Source organism: Corvus kubaryi, unplaced genomic scaffold (genome assembly GCF_017639235.1).
Source record: "Corvus kubaryi isolate FWS band 111438036 unplaced genomic scaffold, C.kubaryi_AGA036_p1.0 37308, whole genome shotgun sequence".
In the NCBI taxonomy this organism is placed as follows: Eukaryota; Metazoa; Chordata; class Aves; order Passeriformes; family Corvidae; genus Corvus; species Corvus kubaryi.
This window is the reverse complement of record NW_024581096.1, coordinates 4,062,545-4,085,291: the sequence shown is the minus strand read 5'-3', so window position 1 is coordinate 4,085,291 and position 22,747 is coordinate 4,062,545. Positions and strand designations below refer to the sequence as shown.

Here is a 22,747-nt window from a genome sequence, read left to right as displayed (position 1 = left end):
AGCAGGGCTCTGGCAGGGACTGGCAGATCCATGGAGAGAGAAGCCCACACTGGAGCAGGTTTCCTGGTAGGATTTGTGACCCTGTGGGGGACCCACACTGCCGTAGGTTCTTCTTGAAGGACTGCACCCTATGGAAAGGAACCCACACTGGAGCAGTTTGTGAAGAACTTAGCCTGTGGGAAGAACTCACGCTGGAGAGCTGTCTCCCATGGGGGACACTCCACAGTGGAGCAGGGGAAGGACTTTTCTCCCTGAGCAATGACAGGAACAATGTATGATGAACTGACCATAACCCCCATTCCTTGTCTCCCTGCACTGTTATGGGGAAGGAGACAGAGCTGGGAAGGAGAAAGGAGTGGGGGAAGGTGTTTTTAATTTTCTCATTATACTGGTCTGATCTTTTTAGTAATACATTCAATTAATATCCCCAAGTTCAGTCTGTTTTGTGATCTATGAGTGATCCCTTCCCAGTCCTTGTCTCAACTGATGAGCTTTTTGCTTTCTCTCCCCTGTTCAGTTGTGGAGGGGAGTGACAGAGCAGTTTTGGGCACCTAACATCCAGCAGGGTCAACGAACTATAATCACCCTTTCTAAAAAGCCCTTTTTCTTTTATGCCCTCTACCTGGGCCTGATTTGCTGTATTCATGCCTTTCCCTCTGTATACAGCCACTCATGCAACCCTCCTCTGTTCCATTCTGAAAGTGCACAAACCACTCTCAGAAAACTCAGTAGAAAGCTTTATTAAGATCAAAATCTCCAATAAATTGTGCCACTGAAAGAAAGGTCCTTACACCCATTCATAGTTAGGGGCATTTGCAGCTCCCGACATTATGTGGCACGACATTAGCCTGCTTTTGTGCCTCCATGTCAATCTGGTAAGCGTGAACAAGCTATTGAAGCACTACAATAGCACAGTTTCTCAATGTGGCAGGATGGAGTCAAATGTCAGGGAAGTGTGTGCTTTTTCGCAGATGCTTTGCTGGTTAATCTTTAACAGTTAAAAGGCTTTTAGATTAGAGTTTATAAGAAAACACCTTATTTTTTCAAACAGGCTACAAGGAAAGGTGGGGAGGAGAATAGTCTGAGTAATATAAAAAGGGAAATGGATAAAGCAGAAAAAAAGGAAAGAAGTAACCGGAGCAGATGTAGTGGAAGAGTTTCCCTACAAACTCCTTTAATTATGCTGCATTTTATTTTTAAGAATCTACCAAGACATAAGAGGATTTTCATTCATGGAGAGCAAAAAAGCAATCCAATTCTGCACCAGACCTTGCTTTCTTGCCACCTGAGGAGAGGTGACGCACAGTAAATTTTAATCATTTTGAACTCTTTCACTCAGTTGCCAAGGACATCCCTGTAACCAACTGTACTGTCTTTAGCAGCCCTGTGGGATTCAAAAACTGCAAACACTGTGGTTCAAAAACTGCAGGCAGGCAGAGATAGCACAGACATGAACAGGGCTGACTGTCCCTGATTTTGTCATTTCTGGTAATACCTCTGTCTTCTTGAATAGGTGACAGCTCTGTCTGGAATAACATTTGGTGGATTTGGAAAAATACAGAACATACTTGCAGATTTCTGTAGAGTCTAATCAAGGAAATCTTCTCTGGTTTGTGCAGCATGAGCTCAGATTTTGTAAGATTTGGGAGAACTGCTACTTTCCTCAAAACCTTTTTGACAATAGCTTTTAACAAAGCCAGGTGTCTCTGTCAAGGCACTGTAAAGCAATGCTACTTAGACAGTCCCTTTATTTCTTGACTAATTATCCCATAACAGTTTATAATAATTTATAATACAATTTATAATATTTATAATCTGTGGATGCAATAAAACACTTCTTTGCTTTTCTGCAAGTGTTAGATGAAGGTTTTCATCCTTTATGAAATCATTCATATGTTTAATGTACCTCTGCTAATAGTATTGTGTTGTTATGAGAACTGATACATTGAAGGGATTAAAGCTTTAGGATAGCAGAAAGGAAGAGGAGTGGATGATATGATCATGCAAAAGAAGCAAGGTCTAATGTTTGTCAGCTATGGTCAGTTGTCCATTTTCTGGGCTAACACTGGCCTGGGACACCCACTACAGTGGGATGGCATGGGATAGTGCTGAAAGCACAACGCAGAAACACCTTATAAATTAAATCTCAATTCTTCATGGAGCAGAGCTTGCAGCTCTGTACCATGTAAGCTTCTGTCTTGGACATGGTGACAAGAGACAAGGCAATGAAAACATTTAAGAGAAATTAATTCAGTTTGGACTAGTGAAATGGCATTTAACAAATCATGATATGAAAGCAGCAATGTTAATTTGGGTGAAGGAAGATCATCTACGAATGAGCATAAACAACAAAGCTGACAGTTGGTCACATTGCAAAAATTACTACAAAACTGAGAAATACTTTAATATAGCTGTTAGTAGTAGTAGTGCTGATGATTTACAAAGATTTCTGTAATACTTCAGCTATACTTTTATTTAACTAAGTCTCTTTAGATGAACTAGACTTTGATTTATGTAATCACTTTTGTATATGACTGCAAGATTTTAAGAAGCTGCAGGTGACTGGGGAAAATAATGAACAAAATCGATTATAAAATGAAAAAAATATTTAAATGCCAAGTTTTCAAGACAACATTTTCGACTGACTTTAATGAATAAATGCTCCAAGTGTGAAAACTAATGAGCTGCTTGTTCCCAGAAAAATATTGTACCAGGTCCAAGCGAGTTAACAAGCAGCCAGTGTTATTCCAGAAACTGCATGTATATGTTAATACTGGGTTATAAAAAAGCTAATGAAATCTCCCTCCCATTTTCCTTACACGGTGGTACATTTCTGCTCTAGCACAGTCAAATGGCTTTCAGATCAAAGTTTTCATGTTCTTCTGGTCAAAACACTATTTGAACTAGCAAACCTCTATATGTACCTAAGCATGTAGCCAAATGGAAATCAAGAAGAAAGAGGAGGACACACCTAAGGACTGCCCAGGGAGGTTGGGTGATACTCCAAAAGCACACATAGCTACCAATTTTAAGAAGAACTTGATGAATTACATTGGATGAATAAAGGATCGAGGACTTTGGTGTACAGACAGGCCAGGATTATGCCCTGGCTTGGAGAGTGGTGTGGGCATGGCTATGTGCAGCAGAGAAAGGAGATGCAAATTAACAGAAAAGATTATGAACATCCTGCTGGAGAGAGAGGGAGAGGAGGCAGGAGCTGGGGACCATGAAGGACTTGCATTTAATTTACCCTAAATAAAGCAGTGGAGATAGAGGGAAGATGGAGCAGTGTGAAAGGTGTAGCTTTCACAGCTGCCATGACCTGGGCCACACAGAGCAGGACTTTCACCTCCAGGTTTGGAAGACCAGGGCAACACAGAAGCAAGTGCTAGCCCTGGTGACGTACCACCATGTAGCATTGGAGGATTGCTGAACTTGCACACCCTATGTATCTTGTGGCACAAGTAGGGTTCTACCTTTTTATCTGTAAACTAGAATGGCTCCTTTGTTTCCTCTGTGTGCTCGTTTTGTCTGGGGTAGAGTTAATTTTCTCCATAGTATCTGTCATGGAGCTGTGTTTTGGATTTGCACTGGAAGCGGTGTTGATAACACCGAGATCTTTTAGCTTTCCCTGAGCAGTGCTCACGCAGTGTCAAGGCCTTTGCTGCTCCTCACCCCACCCCACCAGCAAGGAGGCTGAGGGGGCACAAGGGGTTGGGAGGGGACACAACCAGGACAGCTGCCCACAACTGACCACAGGGATATCCCATCCCATATGGCATCATGCTCAGCATATAAAGCTGAGGGAAAGTGAAGAGTGGGGAGGGGTATTGGTCAGAGGTGAGCAGTTTTTTTTATTTGCATCATCTTTCTTGAGTTTTAGTTCTATTAGTTTGTGGTTTGGTGTTTTCTTTGTTTAGTTGTTCTTTTGTTGTTGTGGGTTTTTTGGTGTGTGTTGTTTTTTTCTTTTTCCTTTTAATTACAATTTATAATTGTAATTATATTTTATTTCAATTATTAAACCATTCTTATCTCAACCCATGAGTTTTCTCACTTTTACCCTTCCATTGTCTGCCCCCCTCCATCCTTCTGGGGTGGGGGAGTAAGCAACCAGTGGTGTGGTGCTTAGTGCTCTCTGAGATTAAGCCATGACACTCTTATTTTTCTTGTGCCTGTCACACTTAGTGTTTGAGCAGTCTTTACGACCTTTTGACTTGCATAATTTTTCCTTTCTGGCAGGGAAAAATATTTGCTGGCACAGTTTTCAAGGCCACTAAAATACATAATAAACCTTCTTACTGATATGAGATGTACCAGAAAGACCTTTTACCTGTTTAGGGCACACAAAGCAAGCCTCCTGAAGTAGTGAAACCCATAGTCCAACACAGGGGAATTCTGCTACACAGCAATATAATTCTTAAACCACAAGATTCTGGAATTATCACTGGTATCTACATTTAATATAGCAGCTCACTGATGAGTGTTATTTAAATCACTTTGATATACTTCATTAGTCAACCTAAACTTCAATAGTTAATCAGTGGCAGAACAGGATGAAGCAGCTATTTCAAACATTCATTTAGGCCCTCAGGTATATTAGCTGTCTGCAAAGCAATTAAGTGTTCTGGAAACTTACTTTATAAATAACGATGAATAGTGTTCAGATGTCAAAGTTCCATGCAACTCTAGAGACTACTTTTTTCTTGGGAAACAATTTGTGCACTACCCTGAGAGCATGCAATACATTCCAAGCACATGCCAAATGTGACCATTTCCCACAGATGTGTAGAACTGCTCAGTCTAAGGCTCCTGTTGCAGTAGTGACAGTTCAAAACCACTGAACAACATCAGACTGTTTGGACACTTAGCTTAACTTCAACTCGCATAGACCATAATGCACGATTCAGCTACAAAAATATATTCTCTGGGCCATATGCTCCACCTGGAAGAACTAGTGAAGGGGAAAATCTATTATTTTATGAAGTCCCAAACCATTTTTTTTTCATCTTTGCTAGCATGAGAATAATCATCAGCTGATTTCCTGTGGTGTTACAGAACAGTGTAGGAGGTGATAGCAACAGTAATTAACTGTTGAGCAACACAAGACACTCCCTTCTAACTGCCACAAAACATGAAAACTTGATATTCTTAACATACACCCACTCTCTGGTGTGCCTTCTATCACAGCAAACATGGGCTCCCCGAACAGCTATGCTCACTCTGTCCTTTGACACAGTGTTCCTACAGAAGATAGGAAAGAAGCATATCACTAAAGCTCCATCTGGTGGGTCCCTCCCCTGCCATGTGGTCCTGGGAGAGGGGCCCTGAGGGCACAGACACGGGGTTTCCCTGCCCTGGGTCAGTCTCGTTCCCATGGGTTGGTTTGTGTTCCCTGCGCGGGCAGAAGGACCCTTGGTCCCGTGATTGCAGCAGTTCCTCAGCAGAGCCCCGGCCATGCGGCTGGGGAAATAAACATCTCTGAAACATCTACCAAGAATCCGTCCATGTATATTTCTTTTCCATGGGCCTTGTTGTTTGATAGTGTGTTGCAGTATCCGCACTGTAACACTATCCATCCAGGTGAACCAATGCAGCGTCCCCACGGAGGCAGATCAGCGTGTGGTGGGGCTGCTCACATCAGCTCAAGTTAACAGCTTTGTATCACGCTGTTGCCTGCAGAACAGACACGCCCTAAGTCTGACAAAAGGATTTTTTTTTTCCTCTCGTCTCTCTGTTTTCTTCCCAGGCTTCCCCCTTTCTTAAAATGGCAATGACATGTTAAAGATCCGTCATACAGACCAAGATACATTTGTGTGGATGAAATTAAAACACTGCAGTCAGGCATTAATAGCTATATTTCTTTCAGAGGCCATCCTGGGCTACAAACAGAGATGATTAAGAATCTGTTTTAAATTTTATGAACAAATGGAACTGGCTGGCTACCAAGTTTAAGCTTATTCTTAAAACTGATCTCCAGCAAAATCATCATATATTCCTTAATTTATAATAAATATGTATTTTGAGCTAACTTTCCTAAAAATATGATTCAACATTTTATTAGAAGGTTTTAATAATTCTGTTAGGACCTAAGACCTTTAGTTAATATAAAGTATTCTGCTCAATAATGCCATGCAATTATAAACAATAGGAAGGGACAATGCTCAGTATTTTCCTAATGTGAAGAGAACAGCCAAAAAATCTTTTAATAAGCCCCTTTTCTCTGCCTCCCACGTTAATCCATTTTGTATTAAACAAAGGCATATACATATAATTTTTGTTGCTGAATACATTACCCTATTCTTGCTTAAACATGTTACTTTAGATTATAAACATATGGTTGTAAAAATAACTGGTTGGACTGATTTAAACTGCTGATTATAATCTCCATTTTGGCATGAGGAAATTTATTACAAAACCTGTTTAGGACTGCAGACATATCTCTGCTTCACAGCTGTAAGAAAAGGGTGGATTTGCAATCTTCCAAGTGTACAGATCTCAGTGAGTGTCTGCAAGACTCCTCAGCACAAAGATAAAATGTGTCACTAAAAATATCTTGGTTTTTTTCTAACTAATTTGAAGGCAAATGGTGATAAAATGAAAATTAGGAACAATGCTGCATGCCTATGCAATTAAAATATTCTTTCATATGTAAATAGAATGCTGCCTTAATAGCTCCAAATATTTTTTTTTCAGTCTTTTGGGCTTAGTGGAATTTGGCAGGACTGGTCGTGGTTATGGGTTGCCAGCATGTTGGATGACATTGGTTAGCTGTCATCTGGGCAGAGCCTGTGGGCTGGTGGGTCAGGCTGACTACACACACCGATATGATTAGAAGGGATGAAGATGTGGGGAGTAGTTATGCACCTGCCTGAATTCCTGGCCACTCAGTCATCCCTTTTTATCCTCCATTCCCATTATTTTTATAAAACAGACTAAAAAAAAACAAAAATGGGGGAGGATAGAAGGCGGCATGTCCATGTCATAACTCAGCCTTAACCACACCAAAGGACTTTACTGATATGTTTTACATACTTTTGTTCAAGAGTTGGGTATTATAAGCACTAACTGCTGACCTCTGAAACTAATATACTGCCTTCAAGAACATCTCTCAGGTGTCAAAACCTCAGCACACATCTTGGTGGCCAAGTATGCAGCCAATACTCAAGCTCTTTCTTTAAGGACTGCTTTAATCGTGTTTGTTCCTAAACTTTACATGCTAAACCCCCCCTATTTGCCCAGTTTTTGTGGTTTAATTGATATGCCCATAGTGTGACTAAGTATTGCAAACTTTATGTGTACTAAGCTAGCAGTAGGCTTACCGATTCACTACGGCAGATCCTAGGCCAGTGTGCACTAAAGAGCTTACAGTTCTCATCTACATGAACCAGACCCTTGCCTCCATGAAAAAATGAGGTAGGAACAAAACCAAGAACTCTCCTTCAATGGTGCCAAAGCAGAGGTATTTCAAATATTTTTATATCTTGTGTACATAGATATATGTGTATGTATACATTCAAGGTAGGACAAGAACTCTAATACAAGGATAAAAAAAAAGGGGAAAAAACCACAACAACCATTCCTATTGATGTTGGCAAATCTAAGATTTCTTCAGGTTTACCTTGATGGGTGTCTTGGAGTGACTTTATGATGTGTATCCCATATCGCTGCCCTATGCCCAGAAATTAATTTTTGTGCCTTTCTATGCCTTTAAACTGAGCCTGAGAGGGGGAAGAAAAACTGAGCAATGTTACAGTGCGGATACTGTAACACGATGTATCAAACAATGAGGCCTGTAGAAAAGAGATATACATGGACGGATTCTTGGTAGATGTTTCAGAGATGTTTATTTCCCCAGCCGCATGGCTGGGGCTCTGCCGAGGAACTGTTCCAGTCACGGGACCAAGGGTCCTTCTGCCCGCGCAGGGAACACAAACCAACCCATGGGAACGAGGCTGAGCAGGGGCAGGGAAACCCCGTGCCTGTGCCCTCAGGGCCCCTCTCCCAGGGCTACATGGCAGGGGAGGGACCCAACATTTCACGCGTTTATTTTTAACAAAAAGAGATTTAGAACTTAACATTGAAAACAACTGGATAAACGTAACAAGAACAGTTTTAAAACAAAGTAAGACACCCTCCTGAGTCTTTAAATGTCCAAACAGAATCTCTGGAACATCTTAAGGCTGACAGAAGGGAGACAGAATTCTCTGGGCATGCTTTGTGGGGAAACTGAGGCAGGAGAGAGTTTAATTTCTTCCCTCCCCCTTTTCATCCCCCCCTCGGCATCGGAGAGGAGTGGTAGGGAAAGGGAATTGTATAGGGAAGCCATGGGGTGAAAAATGGATTAGGAATAAACTGGGGATGGGGTAAACTTAGGAAAGGGTTCATATTGGGTGTAGGGTAAAAGGGGAAAGTAGGCTGTGGGTAGGGAAGTTGCTGGGATGGATATTGTTTATAATTCTGTGCACAACGGCTGCCTTTGACGGGAATACCTCCAGGCCCAGTAACATTCGCTGCTTGTAAACCCTTCTTTCCTTGCACTATATCAAATTGTACAACTTCCCCATCTCCTACACTTGGCAGGTAATTTTTAGGGTTATTCCTTTTAATGGCAGTTCTATGGATGAATAAATCTTCCCCTGTATCATCTCGTGTTATAAATCCATAGTTGTGTTTTACATTGTACCATTTCACAGTTCCTGTGACTTTCGTGGCTACAACTCCTCCTATCACGTGCTTGCGTGTTCGTCGTGGCTGCTGGTCCCGCATGGCCGCTGCCTCGCCGACTCCGACATCTCGGCCAGGCCCCCGTGTTGCGGCTGCTCCGCGCTCTCCCAGCGGCGCTGCTCCGGCGTGTCTGGGCTCTGCGCGGCCCCGCGTTGCCATTGCCGCTGGCCCCGTGCCCTGTGAGCGGTTCCGCTCCGCCAGCTCCACGCTGCTTTGAGAGCGGCCCCGTTTTGGCTCGGCGCTGCGCGGCTCCTCGTGTCGCTGTGGAAACCGCTCCTTCTTGCTCTACAGGGCTCTCCAAGGCGTGTGCTTGGAGCGGGCTTCCACGCCGACCCCCAGTTCCCGGCTGCTCGTGGGGGCTGCCTCTCTGTTGCATGTGGCCCATGGCACCCGCGGCGCCTGCGGCATTGCTCCCTCACTTGTGGTCCAGCAGCCGGAGACCCCGAGACAGGGATGGGGTCTGCGATAAGGTGTGCGCTCCCGAGGGCGCCGGGTGCATCCAGCACAGGCACCTCCCCTGGCATGGCTGCAGTCACGCGCTCCCGGGATGGCGGCCACGTGGTCTCGGCCACGGGATTATGGCCATCCTCTGCTCTACAGGTAATGGGACCATACAAATGCTCCTGAAGAGCTTCAGTGATTACACAGGATGCACGGAGAGGTTCTGTCACTAGTGCATGTTTTGTTTGATTCACTATTTCTTCCAAGATCTTGTACCAGAAGTTCCAGCTACCAGTTCCAGGAGGTTCAATATCAAAAAGTAAGTCTCGAGAAATATAGAAGAAATTTTTGAAAAGTCAGTTAAAAAAAAGTTCTAGATCTCCCAGAGCAAGTACTTTCCTGTTTTGCTGTTCAAGGATTCCTTTAACTTCTAGATACATTTCTTTCTGTGACTCAGAGAGCCACATTTCCCATGATTCTTCCATAGTCCAGAGAGAATACCCAAACCAAGGCAAGAAGAGAGAGATCTAGAGTGGTTTTTACTCATGAATTTTCTGTCCGTAGGGATTGGCGTCTTGCCAGCAATTCACCACCATTTGTTACAGTGGGGATTCTGTAACACGATGTATCAAACTAGGAGGCCTGTAGAAAAGAAATATATATGGACAGATTCTTGGTAGATGTTTCAGAGATGTTTATTTCTCCAGCCGCACGGCCGGGGCTCTGCCGAGGAACTGTTCCAGTCACGGGACCAAGGGTCCTTCTGCCCGCGCAGGGAACACAAACCAACCCATGGGAACGAGGCTGAGCAGGGGCAGGGAAACCCCGTGTCTGTGCCCTCAGGGCCCCTCTCCCAGGGCTACACGGCGGGGGAGGAGAGCCCGGCAGAGCAAAACTTTTCCAAAGCAGTTTGCAGCTTGTTCAAGGTCACACAGAGATAGAGACTTTTTTTCCAGCTGGAGCAGGAGAGCGAGAGGGAAGGGAAGGACCCAGTTTGCTTTTCTTTCCAGCCAGCTTTCGGCAGGTATTTTTAGTTGTTTTTTTTTTTTTCCTCAGCTCCTTTTCCTCCGGGGAGTTGAACTTCTGTTTTCCTGGGACTTCATTTTTTTCCTTTTCTCTCTGCTGGACTGTTTCAACATCAGAATACACTGGGAGGACTTTCTACCAAGACCTTGGCCCTGGAGGTGGGCCCACCACCCCATCCCAGCTCCAAGGAGGGGGAGAGAGAGATCTACAGAAGGACTCTGAAATTTTCCCCCAGGTTTCTCTCAGCAGAGGAGGAGGCTTTATCATTTAGCATTATTATCCTTTTCCTGTGTGTTTGTTAAATAAATAGTTCTAATCTCTTTCACTTTCCTTCGAGGAAAATTTATTTTTTCCCAAACCTGGTGGGGGAGGGGTGGTTGTAGCCTGCCTTCTCTCAGAGGATTTATTTCTAAATTTGACCAAACCGGAACAATGAAGTTCTTAAATTCTGGGTCCTATGCTGACTGAGAAAATCATTCTTGATTAAAAAAACCCAGTTGCCTTGTGAGAAGCCTGGTCTGACTACAAACCCAAACAATGCGAAAAAAAGGTGGCAAACTAATCCCTACATTTTAAGATTTGTCAGTCTGTGTGCAAGAGCTAGTATATCAGGGACAGAAAAAGGGCAAAGGGAGGTAAGCATATGGTGTTAACTTGTTATTCCCACTACTTGGGAGTTAGCTATACTGAAATTCTCATGTGCTAGTGCTTTCTTCCAGATCTGTGTGCAGGAAGAAAAAAAGAACAAGGTTTTTCTTGGTTGTCTTAATATCAGATACTTTCTGAGCATCATAACCTCATCATAAATAATCAGAATTCTATCTTACTGCCTCCACAGAACTCAACTTCCACTTAAGCAGAAGGAGACTTGTCTTAGGCTCTTCTTATTTCTTCAGTTGGACTAGCTCAGTCTGACTCCACCTTCATTGTTTCCTTAGGCTAGAAGGGAAAGAAAACTCTTTGCTCTCTTGTAAGATCAAATAAATTCTCCTCCATCTTTTGATATTTACTGTATTAAGCTCAAATAAAAATCTCTGCCTTGGCAGACAAAGAAAGTCTTCTAAGCAATATTCAATTCCCAGAATGGCCTGAGAAGATTAAATTCTCGAGAATCTAAGATTAGATTCTCTATGTTCTCTGATACAGCATGACTACTAAATCCCAGTACCACTAGTGAGATAAGAATGTGGTTCATTCCAGCCTAAGTCCTTTCCTTAAACTTGTAACTTTTGCTGTTTTTAACAGCAAGAATCCAGCTATGAGCTAGTTGACTCTCAAGTGAATAATTTTATTTCAGTATGAACAGAGCAACCATTTTGACATCTGACTGGATTTTTAGACGTAGTTTTTTTCTGACTGATGGGTAAGGATGGGAAGTGTGATTAAGTCTATACCGATCTACTTGCTCCATTTCTGGTTCTGAAAGATTTTTGATACTATAAAAATACATACCATAAGCATATATGCAGAAAAGCATAAACAAAGGGGAAACCTCAGATTTAATTACAACATTTAACTTACACACAAGCAAGAGATTGCAGTTGCAACTGATATTGTTGGCTTAGTACCTAGTTCTTGGTAGTGAAAAATCATATACAATATACTTACACTGCTCTTTAAAATTTTTCATTTTGAAGACACCAACACTTTACTTAGTAATTAAGTACAGCCACCATAAGAATGCAGATGATATAAAATAATTTTTTTTTCTAGAAAAAGCTTAAATAAAAAATTTAACACAACTGCTGAAAACTAGAAGTACTGAAGGAAATAATAGCATAAATGCCATTCTTCAAAGTAGAATTTTCACAGAAACTGGTGTTTGAGATGCTGGCTAGTACCAAGAGGTTTTAAACCTTGCCAACTAAATGCCACCAGCAACTGCCATTGTGTGGAAGGCTTCCAGGTGCTGGGTTGCAGAATGTGTCTGGATTCTTGCCCACATGAGAGACAGGTGTTTCTCATTTCCCTCATCAGAAACACCTCTCCTTCCAGCAAAGGACAACAGGCAAGAGGGAGAACAATACCACTGCCAACTGATATCAGAAGAGGATTTGGAAGCACTAATATGAAGAAGACAATAGTGGCCAGTAGGTGCAACAGACCCCCAAGGCAACTAATTTCTATTTTCAACTGTTTGAGACACTAAACCCAAAGGCATCTGGGTAAGAAGATATTTGGACAAATAATTCACAGCCCACTTCTTCTTGAGCTGAATCCCACACAGCATTCATTCATGGCGTAACTTAGGCAAAAACTGACATGTAAAAAGTTATTCGGCAATAGTGCATCACATCTCTCTCCCGATGTGATCTGAGAAATGCTCCTTAGGCCTTGGCCTTGACAAACAGCACCCAGACTGAGCCTCTCTTACCAGCAGAAACACTGTCTGCTCCCAGGAATTTATGATGTCTAACAAGCTCCTGTTTTTTAATGAACAGCCTGGGACACTTTTTTTACCTCAATAAGAACCCAAGTGGGATAATATTTTTTGTTCTCAACTTTCAAAGGAAGTTGCCAACCTGAAGTGTGGCCAGGATGGAACACTGTTATGACCAAAGCCCCCTCTCTTGCAGCCCTACAAACAGCGCTTCAAAGTGACACCCTTCGAGCTCTCATGGAGCAGCAGCCGTGACCAGCAATGCCCCTCTGAGTGGGGCCTCTCAGAGCCAGGGAACTCCCAAGCTTGCTGTACTCAGAGAATCCCTGAACAGTGATACCCCCAACTCCTCAAGGCTCCACCCTTCACAAAGGCATCTGAAATGGGTATTTCATTGCCTTCGAGGGGAATTTTTCACAGGTACCTTTTAGAGACTCTCTGTGTCTGTGTGCATGCAAGTGCGCATATTCTGTACCACATGCACAAGAAATGCTGCTTGCCTAGATTCCTAAGTATGTTAGAGTTATAAGTTAGGTCTGTAAGTAAGTTACTGTTGTGTTAGAGCAAATCCTGTATGAATCCTTTGCTCAATCATTTAACTTCAGTTATAAGTTAGGTGGCATAATTTTTGGTTTATTTTGGATTGGACTGACTGACTCTGGATTTTTATTTGCTTTTCCTCAGTGTGCCCTTAAGAGTGGACCTTTCCAGTGAAGCTTGTGCTGTTGCTTTTATATTGGACCTTATTTTTACTGATACCTTTGCTGGTGATGCTTTAAGCAATCTGAAAACATTCTTTAGTGACAGAGACTACATTATGTCTGAAGCACAAACTAGTAACTTAGATGAGACAATAACCCCACAAAACTCTTCCCTTTCAAAACAGAGCAGGCATTAGGACCACAAAATGTTTTAGATGAAAACAGTTTGGAAGGATTACATTCAATATTTTTAACTTGAAATGCGATCTACTGTGTGCCTTGTACTGTACCTGAACCCTGTTTCTGCCCAGGAATCCTTCATGTTTGCTAAGGATGTGTGATTCACACATAGAAGACTGATCTTAAAAACCTGATAACAGGAGCAACTAAAACTCTAAACTAGTTTTTATTCTTAGTTTTCTGCGGCAGATTCAGCTATTAGATGATACGGTCACCATATAAATACTTGAACAGAGGATCCCAGCTATATCTCTTTCTGAACTGAATACTGCATTTATAGAAAAACATGCAAAATTGAAAATGCAAAAAGGACAGGCACAAAAATCTGTTGACTCCCACAGCACATAGGCACTTGAAAATGGATACAATCTGCTCCACCAAGACATTGATAAAAGTAAGTTAGAAGTATTTCTGAGCTAGTCCTCTTTCATGGAAAATCCTCTGTATCACGTCTTGGAAATGAACGGGTTATCTCCTCATGTACTAACGATAATAGAAACCACGTAATTTTGACTGGTCCCAAGGGCTTTTATTTTCTCTTTATCAGCTGTTCAACACTGAATAAAATATACCAATGTGTAAGTACAAAAGTCAGCAAGTATGAAAAAGTAGATTTAACTTTACAGTGACAAAGAAACACAGAGAACAGTGGAAACTTATTTGTGAAACACCTTGCTCTAACAGAACTGTACCTAAAATCCAGTTGTGATAAATCCAACAATGTCCAATTCTGTAGATAAAGTCTGTGAATGCAGTGCCTGAATGTCAATTTTATATCAGCTCATAATTTAAATTCAGCCTTCATCATCACTGCTGCTCCATGCGTCTTCATATGCTGGATTTAAATGTTGTTGAGGCAGAGACTAGAGAAAATAAAAATTCTCAGTGTTTTGCCTAATTAAAAATACTATAATCAAATAAGGGTAACACTTAATGCAGTTTTAAAATGACTACATGTAGACAAACTATTCTGTCTCTCAGTACTGGATTACTTCTTCAGACATTCTGCTGATTAGAGACATGATAAATTATGAAAAGAAATAGCACTGTATTTAATTCCAATTTCAGCATAAATTATCTGGAGGACTGACTGGAAATATTACAAATGTTTGGTACAAAATATAACAAATATTATAACTGTGTTTATTGTGTGCCATTGTCTTAATTTAGGTCATAATATCCTTGGCCCATCATAACTGAGCACTACAGATTCAGGAAGCAGCCCTGGCCTCTATCCACATCCAAGAAATATTTCTCACCTCAGCCCCACTAGGGTCCAACTAAAGGGTTTGTGTAGCTATGCAGTGGACTGAATCTCAGTGACTTAGGGTAAAATTTTTTTCTTTTCTTCTATTTGGCTTCAGATTCTGGTCATACAGGCACTCAAATGACTATTCTAACACCTGAGAGGGAGCAGGAATTAGTGGCCTGTGGACAGCAGAACTGCTTTATTACAAAGACAGGACTCATCTACAGCATTTGCAAACAGCAGCTGTAGCTTAACAAATTTCAAAACAATGGCACATATTACATACTGCCACTGCGTCAAATTTAAAGGAGCAGTTCTAATCAGAGCTAAGTAAATCATCTTGTTGCTGTGGGTTTGTTTTCGTTTTTCACACTAAGAAAAATACACAATAAGTTTACTCACATCAAAATTCTCACAGCAAAAATGTTAATTGCAGGTCAAACATTTTGGGTTTAGGGTATCAAACCTCTGAAACTACAGTTTTCTTCTCTGCTTAAGTGCAGGATAGTTTTGAAGTACAAAAACTTACAAAAAGCAAATGTTACAACTTTTTAATGCTTCTTCTAATTTCCCCATCTAAAATGGAACTATGCAGAAATTTTAAAAAGTGGAATTTTCATATGCTATGGGCCAAAACATTAATACACCCTCATTTTTCAACATCAGTACAGTTTGCCAGACTCTGATTCTGTGAATAGTTTCAGTTCCATAAAATATACACTTTTTCCCACTCAGGCTGTTCACTGAAATATTTCTTGCCCAGTTCTAATACTAAGAGAGAGAAAGTACTCTATTGGAAAACAATCTTACATATGATCCTCCCTGCAATCGCCCTGAACATCTTGCCTCAGGCACAAAATTATGTTATTTCGAAATTCCTTTATTATATCTTCACATCAAATCTAACTGCTTAATACACAGTGTATTCTTAAACAATTTGAAATACAATCTAGCACCTTTACAATTCCAAAACAGCACAAACTACAGAAAGCACTTTGGAAATTAAGGAAGCAGAATTTGAAAGACCCATAGCCAAATGACATGAACTACTCTTATCTAAGTAGGAAGGTAGAAGACTGCAAAAGATTTGACTAGGCCATCAGAGAAAACATCTTCTCAAGACCCTACAACAATCAAAAGACTGCACAAAAATAATAGGTGATTCTCCTCTTAATTAGGAATTGTTACAAATGTTGATGGTGAATCACATCATATTGAATTTCCACACAACCTCCCCATTTATAACAGCCATAAAAAAATACAGTTCGAACTCAAAAATTCACTACCTTTTCAGAAATATCATCAGGAACTGGCTCTCGTGGAGCTGGTATCCATGCAAGGATATTGCAGTCTTTGCTACCACTATAAAGTTCCTGTAAAAAAAAAAAAGCAAAAGTTACTTTCACACAAATGTACTGAATAGTGACATAGATACCATACTGGGCAGGAAAAAAGGTACAGAATCTCATTTAAAAATAAAGGCAAATAGTCGATTTCTAATTTATACTATAATCTGGATAAGCAGTACTTTAAATAATATGCCAAAATGAAATAAGTATGTTTTTATATTTTTTCCCAGATTGAGAACCAAAATAGCACAACCCACATTTAAATGATCTTTATTGCTTAAATACATTTTTCTTCTTCCCTCTCTCGTCTCCTGAAAAGATGCCTATTTTAACAGTTCGGAACCTTAAGAGATTGTTTATGGAGAAGTAAAAAAAACCTCAAAAAAACAACCAAAAAAAGGCAAATATTTTATTTTAATTAAAAACCAGGAATAAACCCAGAAGAATCAAGAGTCTAGTAATACATGTCAGAAAAGAGCATATGTATGGAACAAAGAAGTATTAAGTAAATGTAGTTTCACTGTGCCTAGGGAAGGAAAAGAACAAAGGGAGTACAGTGTGAGGCTTGTATCCTGTTGGGAAGGCATAGATCAGAAAGACCAATTTATTACTTTTAATATAAAGAACTCTAGTTATTATGGTAATGACTAAGGACTGAGATCCCACTGCACAAGGCAACCTGCAACACATGGAAACAAACAGTCCTTACACCAAATACCTGCAAGTCAAATATATCTTCGTTTTCTTAGCTCTGTACTAAAGGAAATACAGATTTCTATGTCACTTCAGGATGAGGAAATTTTGCTGATGAGAAAAACTAACACCATCTTTGCAGTGAGTTTTGCACCTACAACACTTGCATTTTCCAAAGTCCTACTTAAATGAACAGGTATGAAATATTCTCATATGCCTTCGACCTTGAATTATATTCCTGCCTGTTATATATGATGTCTGACAACACCTGAGTATTGTCATGTATTTAAACTGCCTGAGTGAAATATACAAAGTTCTTTCTGTGGTATTCAGGCTGACAGTACGAAAACCTTGCTTTAAGTATGCTCACTTTTACACCTTAACTAGCAACTCTCTGCATATGCGCACATTATTACTATGTTGATTCAATGTAAGCTCAATACATTATCACAGGTCTGTCTTTGCAGTAAGTCTCCTATATAATTTATATATAATTCTAGAACTGCATGAATTATGTTGCATTTGGGGCAGAAACTTAATGCTCAATTCCTATTAACACTCATTTACTTGGGTAATCTTATTCAAGTGAGCTGCCATACTTCTCAAAAACTGGTCCTATGCATGAAGTTGTTCATGCATAAAACACATTCAAGATTAGAGTTTACAATTTTAAGAGAGATAACCTTACCTTGCTTAAAAGAACGTATGTACCTATATACCGAAGTATAGGTCGAATTCTACTTTATTCTGTCAGCAGTACTCTACTTGGGCCTTCTTCTTTGATAGAATACAGAATATCACTAAGAACTTTGAAAGATCTTTCCATGCCAAAATAATCTTATGAGCAATGTCAAAGTGACATCAGCATACTTCCATTTAATCCTTCTTACCAGTTGTCTCACTTTCTGATCCTGGTATGGCAAGATCTTCAGTTAATATTCACTGCATTAAGCAATACTTACAATTATTACAACCTAAACTGGTGACTCACACCTTAAGTCAGTCAAAAGAAGAGCTAGTGACCTCTGTGTAGAATTATGGTACAATATACGACAGACACATATATTGCACTACAAACATGCTCTATCCATGTTTACGGTAGAATATACAGAAAGATTGAAAATAAAACCTGATTTAACTTTCAGTTAACTTTACATAAGTTACTACTACTGGATTTGCCAAATACCTTTGCAGGTGTCACTAGCATTTCTTGAACAGTATGAGCAACTATAATTTAAAGCCAAATTGCCTCCTGTTGCATACCTACTATTTTATGACATGTTACTCATGCATGATGCTTTACTCGATTTCTTTTTCTGAAAGGGAAACACAGGTCTTCTTTGTTTACTTAAATCATTCTAAGCAGATAATATGGCACACGGGTATCTAGTGTATTAGATCCAACTGTAAACATCATCTAAGATATTGCACAATGAAGATCTTCTCTTCCACACCACCCTTGAAATTACTGACCTCCTATTAAATTAATGCCTCTTATTAAAGGGCCAAATTCTGCAGTTCTTATTACTCAAGCAGACTAACATCTTATTAACTTTACAGAGATATTTACATAGGAACAGTTTAGGCAAACAATAATATAGTGTATTTTATGGCTCTGTTCCTAGGATCAGAAAAGGCATACATACACATATTAACTAAAGCTCACACCATTCTGCGGAGACAGCTCCACACCATACCTCAAACATAAAAGGTATTACACACAAATATGCTAATTAATTTGGATAAGAACACATAAAGACTAGTATAATCAAATTGCAAATAGCTAGGTGCTTGGTTTTCAGTGCTAACATTTGATTATATGGTTCCAAGCAAACAGAAGACACTTCTTACCTCAAATACATAACTGGTGCAAAGTTTAAGCTTCTTTTTAGAGCCTATTCCAGTTATGAGGTGAAACAAAGATATCAAAATACAGTTAATGATCAGAAAGAACATGAGACACTGTCAGACACCAATATCAGTAATAAATTCTGAATACAGTAAAAAATAGTAAGAAAAACCTAAGGACCAGATTTGAGGATGGGTAGGACACAAATCAGTTACCAGGATTAAAGACAGCACAAAAACTTGACAAGACTGTTAATATGAAGAACACTCTTAACAATGACAGAGAATACTAGATGGAAATGGTCAGAACCGCAGAAAAGATGTAGACCTTGTTTCCTATGAACAGTGTACAACAGTCCAATTAAATACTAACAAGTAACAAAAATGCTACAAAGCCATCTGCTACACATTTCACCAGTGGATACATAGCTTACACCAGAGAGACTTAGAAGAATCATCAAAGAAAACTTCCAGCTTGCTTAAGTTAATTACATTTTGATAAGTATTTAAAAACTCCAAAGCTGAAACTGAGCATATATGCTATTCAGAAAGAAAGGAAAAAAAAAAAGCAGAATGATATAGACATGAATGAACTGACATTTCCTTAATCTTAAACATGACAATGGAAAAGATTATTAAATGATTCAGTTACTGTAGAGTTAAAATAAAGGTATATAAATACCACTCAACGCAGTTTGCAGTAGAGCAGGTTTTGTTAAGCAAAATTGATTTTACTTAAAACTAGTAACAAAATACAAATGTACAGCTGTGAATAACTTTGCAGCATGTTGATCTAACAATACTTGAAAGAGTAAAATAAAACAGGTGACTATAAATTTTACAAACATTACATTCTCAGGAATGAAATTTTACTGGCAAAACTGTAATTTCTATTGGAATGTCTTGGTTTGAAAGACAGGTGTCTGCTAAGGAAGGCAGGAGCCTCCCTTGGAATGGCAGATGCAACCCTCCTTCCCTCCAAGTTATTATAATTTTGAAATCAAAAGCTTTTAGGCAAAGATGTGGGAAATAGGAATAACAGTTCTTTACTATTATATATCTATATGTGTATAACAAGGCAAACAAACAACAATAACTATGGCAGTAACAGCAAACAATCACAAACCCAGTGCCAGCCTTCTCGGCTGTCGGGCCCTTTCCCCTCGGGTGCAGTTCCGCTCGCAGCCGGCAGGGGCGCTGGCGGCTCCCGGTGAGCAGGGCAGGTGCGATGGTTCCCCCGCGGCTGCAGGGGGCGCTCCGGAGCGAGCTCGGGGAGCACGCGGCACCGGTGCCCTGGGATCCCGGGAAGGGATGGGACAAAGGCTTCACAAACCCCTGGGCAGCCGATCCCAGTGTCCGGCCGGACACTTGGGAACAGCAGGCTGGAACGGCAGGGAAAGCACAAATCCCAGGTGGCAGATGAGGTGTATCCAAACAGGGAACCCCCCGGAGGTCTGGGCAGGCCACGGCGAGCACGGCTACAACTCAGCGTGGCAGGGTGGCCACGGCCGGGCTCCCAGCAGGGCGGGGAAGGAGGGCTTTGGGATCCTGGGGCTTCTCCAGCAGAAGGAAAAAGCAGCTGAAGAAAGCAGCCTCCCTCTCCGTCTGAACGCTGGAGACCAACTGCCCACGTACCCAGGTGAAACAAAAAACGTAGCCAGCTCTTTTGTTTTGCTGAAGTACCCAGCCATTTTGTTCCCCTAGCAACATGTATGGGGGAAATTCCTTTAACAGAAAAAAAAAACCAAAACAGGAGAGCTCCTCAAACCCCAACATGGAATTACATAAAGACTGATGAATGCACTTAATTTTCTCAAGATAGGATAAGATACCTCGAAGTATATGTGTGAACACAGTCAAAATAACAGTACCACTACCTTTGGTGTTGACACCCTGATTACAGCAATGTTGTTTCATCAGACCAACTATTTAATACAACTGAAAGCAAAGCATTTACAGAAAAAGAAAATCCAGTCACAGTTCTACAGTATAGAACTGAACTCTGAAAAAGGATGCTTCTTAAAGAGAACTGGGAATCACATCAGATAAACAAATGAAGTTGTCAACATCACAAACCTCTAGATATAGTGACTGATGTAGATCTTTCGTCCATACGCATATACAAGCGATCCTTTACCAGGGATCTTAAATGCCAAGGTAGAGACACCACATGTAAAACAAGTAAAACATGTTTTACACGGAGACCTAATTAGCCTCACCTCTTCAGTTTATCAAAAGGAACACCAAAGGTAACTTTATATAAACACACTAGAAGTTTTGTTGGGAAACTCTTCTTGAAAACACAAAGAGCTTTTCAAGAACATTCTGAAAAAGATGTGCTTTAGCTACAATGTGAATATTCCACCTTTCAGCTGATGTAGTTTCTCACTGACTATTCATATCAGAACTGCCTTCCAGGTCTAGCAAGGCCTAGCTTAGGGTCTATTGTGTGTCCGTAACATACCCGTAATTTTCAGTGAAGTCTGTGATACAGCAACATTCAGTCAAAGTTACTGGACTCAAAGCAGAAGCTACCAGAGTCACTTCTATGACACATGAAAAGGTATTATGTGCCCCTTCTGCCTCAGATATTTCTGCCGGATACTCAGAAACAACACACAAGGAAGGAGGAGCTGAACATGAGGTACAATCCTTAACACGAGGGCCACTATGTAATCCATACTATCATCCTTTCTGCTCTTGGCACAATACATGCCATATGAACAATCTGTTCTAAAGTAGCTCACAACAAATTAACTTTTGTTATCCTTAACTCTTTTATTACAAGAGAAAAATACATCAGAGGGGAAAAGAAAAAAAGGCAGAGAAGAAAAAAAAAAGCTGTCAGCACCACAAGTCTCTGTAATGTTGTGGTATTTCTCAATTGAAATGTCCTCAGATTAATTTAAGAATCTCTCAGCGTTATCAACACTTTATCCTAAGTTTAACTACAGGCATTTGAGCAAGATCACCTTAAGCAAAGTACTTGAGAGCCTTCTCAGTACTCACAGCAGTACTAATGCACTTCACATTCTTTCTTACTGTGGTTAGTCTCAGGTATCTCTGAGAAAGACAAATGACTCCTCTTCAGCCTTACAGAAAACAGGCAAAAGCCTTCATGCATATGATTTATTAATGACCACACAAGCCAAAAAATTACTAAAGGTATATTGAGAAGCTACATATGTGAGACAGTAAAGGCAGTGGAAGGAACCTAATCCAGAAAAGGTCATCCCAAAAACTTGACTAAACTTTTTTGGCATGACATGTAAGCCACAGAACTCCCTCTTATGATCTCTGATTAAAGCATACCCCTGAAAAATGAATGCTTTTAAAGTGCAAATGGTATGCCAATATGCATAAATATTCCTGTTTGTCTGGAATACTGCTTGTATTTTACTTACCTGAAAATGAGGTTGAAATACACAGCAGTTGACAGTACTATAATGTCCTCTAAGCATAGTTATCAGTTCTCCTGTGAAAACTGCATAAACAGCAATGGTACTTCCATATGGAACAAAGGCAAACTCTGGATTACAACCACAAGAGATGGCAAATTTGAGTCCTTTCCTACTTTCATTACAGACTTTCCCATAGTTCACCTGCAAAATGAATGATCACATAGAGTACATAGTCAGCTATTAAGTAAACCCACAGGAAATTATATGAAAAGGTTAATTTTACTTCATGTTTAATACTCTGTAAAATTAATTTCAGGTTATATTAATATTATTCTTGATATTTCAAACTACAGATGTCTATCAAGAGAATTATTTTTATGTCCATTAAAGTTCACTCTTGTTAATATCAATTTTAAGAGAGGAAAAGAAAGAAATGCCTAAAAATTAGCAATTCCACACTAAGAAATAGGATTTGCACAGGCTGTTGCATGCTGGATCTGCATCAAGCACCTAAATGCTCACTGAAATTACACATGGTTGAGGAATTACCACTGTTGTGGTTTAGGAATAGTATTTTCCAGTTTGGAAAATCTTTTGACTATAAGCTAAGAAATCTGTGAAGTCCATCAGGTAAATATTCCAACACAATACCATGGTTAGGTTCTCAATCCGTACTGCATCAATTGCTTGAGGTA

General features: G+C 40.3%; 1 protein-coding gene across 5 annotated transcripts in view; it reads right to left on the bottom strand.

Annotated features, from left to right (window-relative positions):
- Positions 1 to 14,016: 14,016 nt before the first annotated feature.
- Positions 14,017 to 22,747, bottom strand: part of ERCC8 (ERCC excision repair 8, CSA ubiquitin ligase complex subunit) — a 31,334-nt gene continuing 22,603 nt past the window's right edge. For 3 of the 5 annotated variants that reach the window (XM_042028289.1, XM_042028285.1, XM_042028290.1), the window contains 3 exons: positions 22,056 to 22,253; positions 16,048 to 16,134; positions 14,017 to 14,375 (listed from right to left, as the gene is read on the bottom strand). In XM_042028289.1, coding sequence (XP_041884223.1) covers positions 14,307 to 14,375; positions 16,048 to 16,134; positions 22,056 to 22,253 — 354 coding nt within the window. In that variant the 3' untranslated portion in view covers positions 14,017 to 14,306. Of the gene's footprint in view, positions 14,376 to 16,047; positions 16,135 to 18,654; positions 18,699 to 22,055; positions 22,254 to 22,747 lie in introns of all 5 variants that reach the window. The other 2 variants (XM_042028286.1, XM_042028291.1) reach the window with 2 other exon arrangements.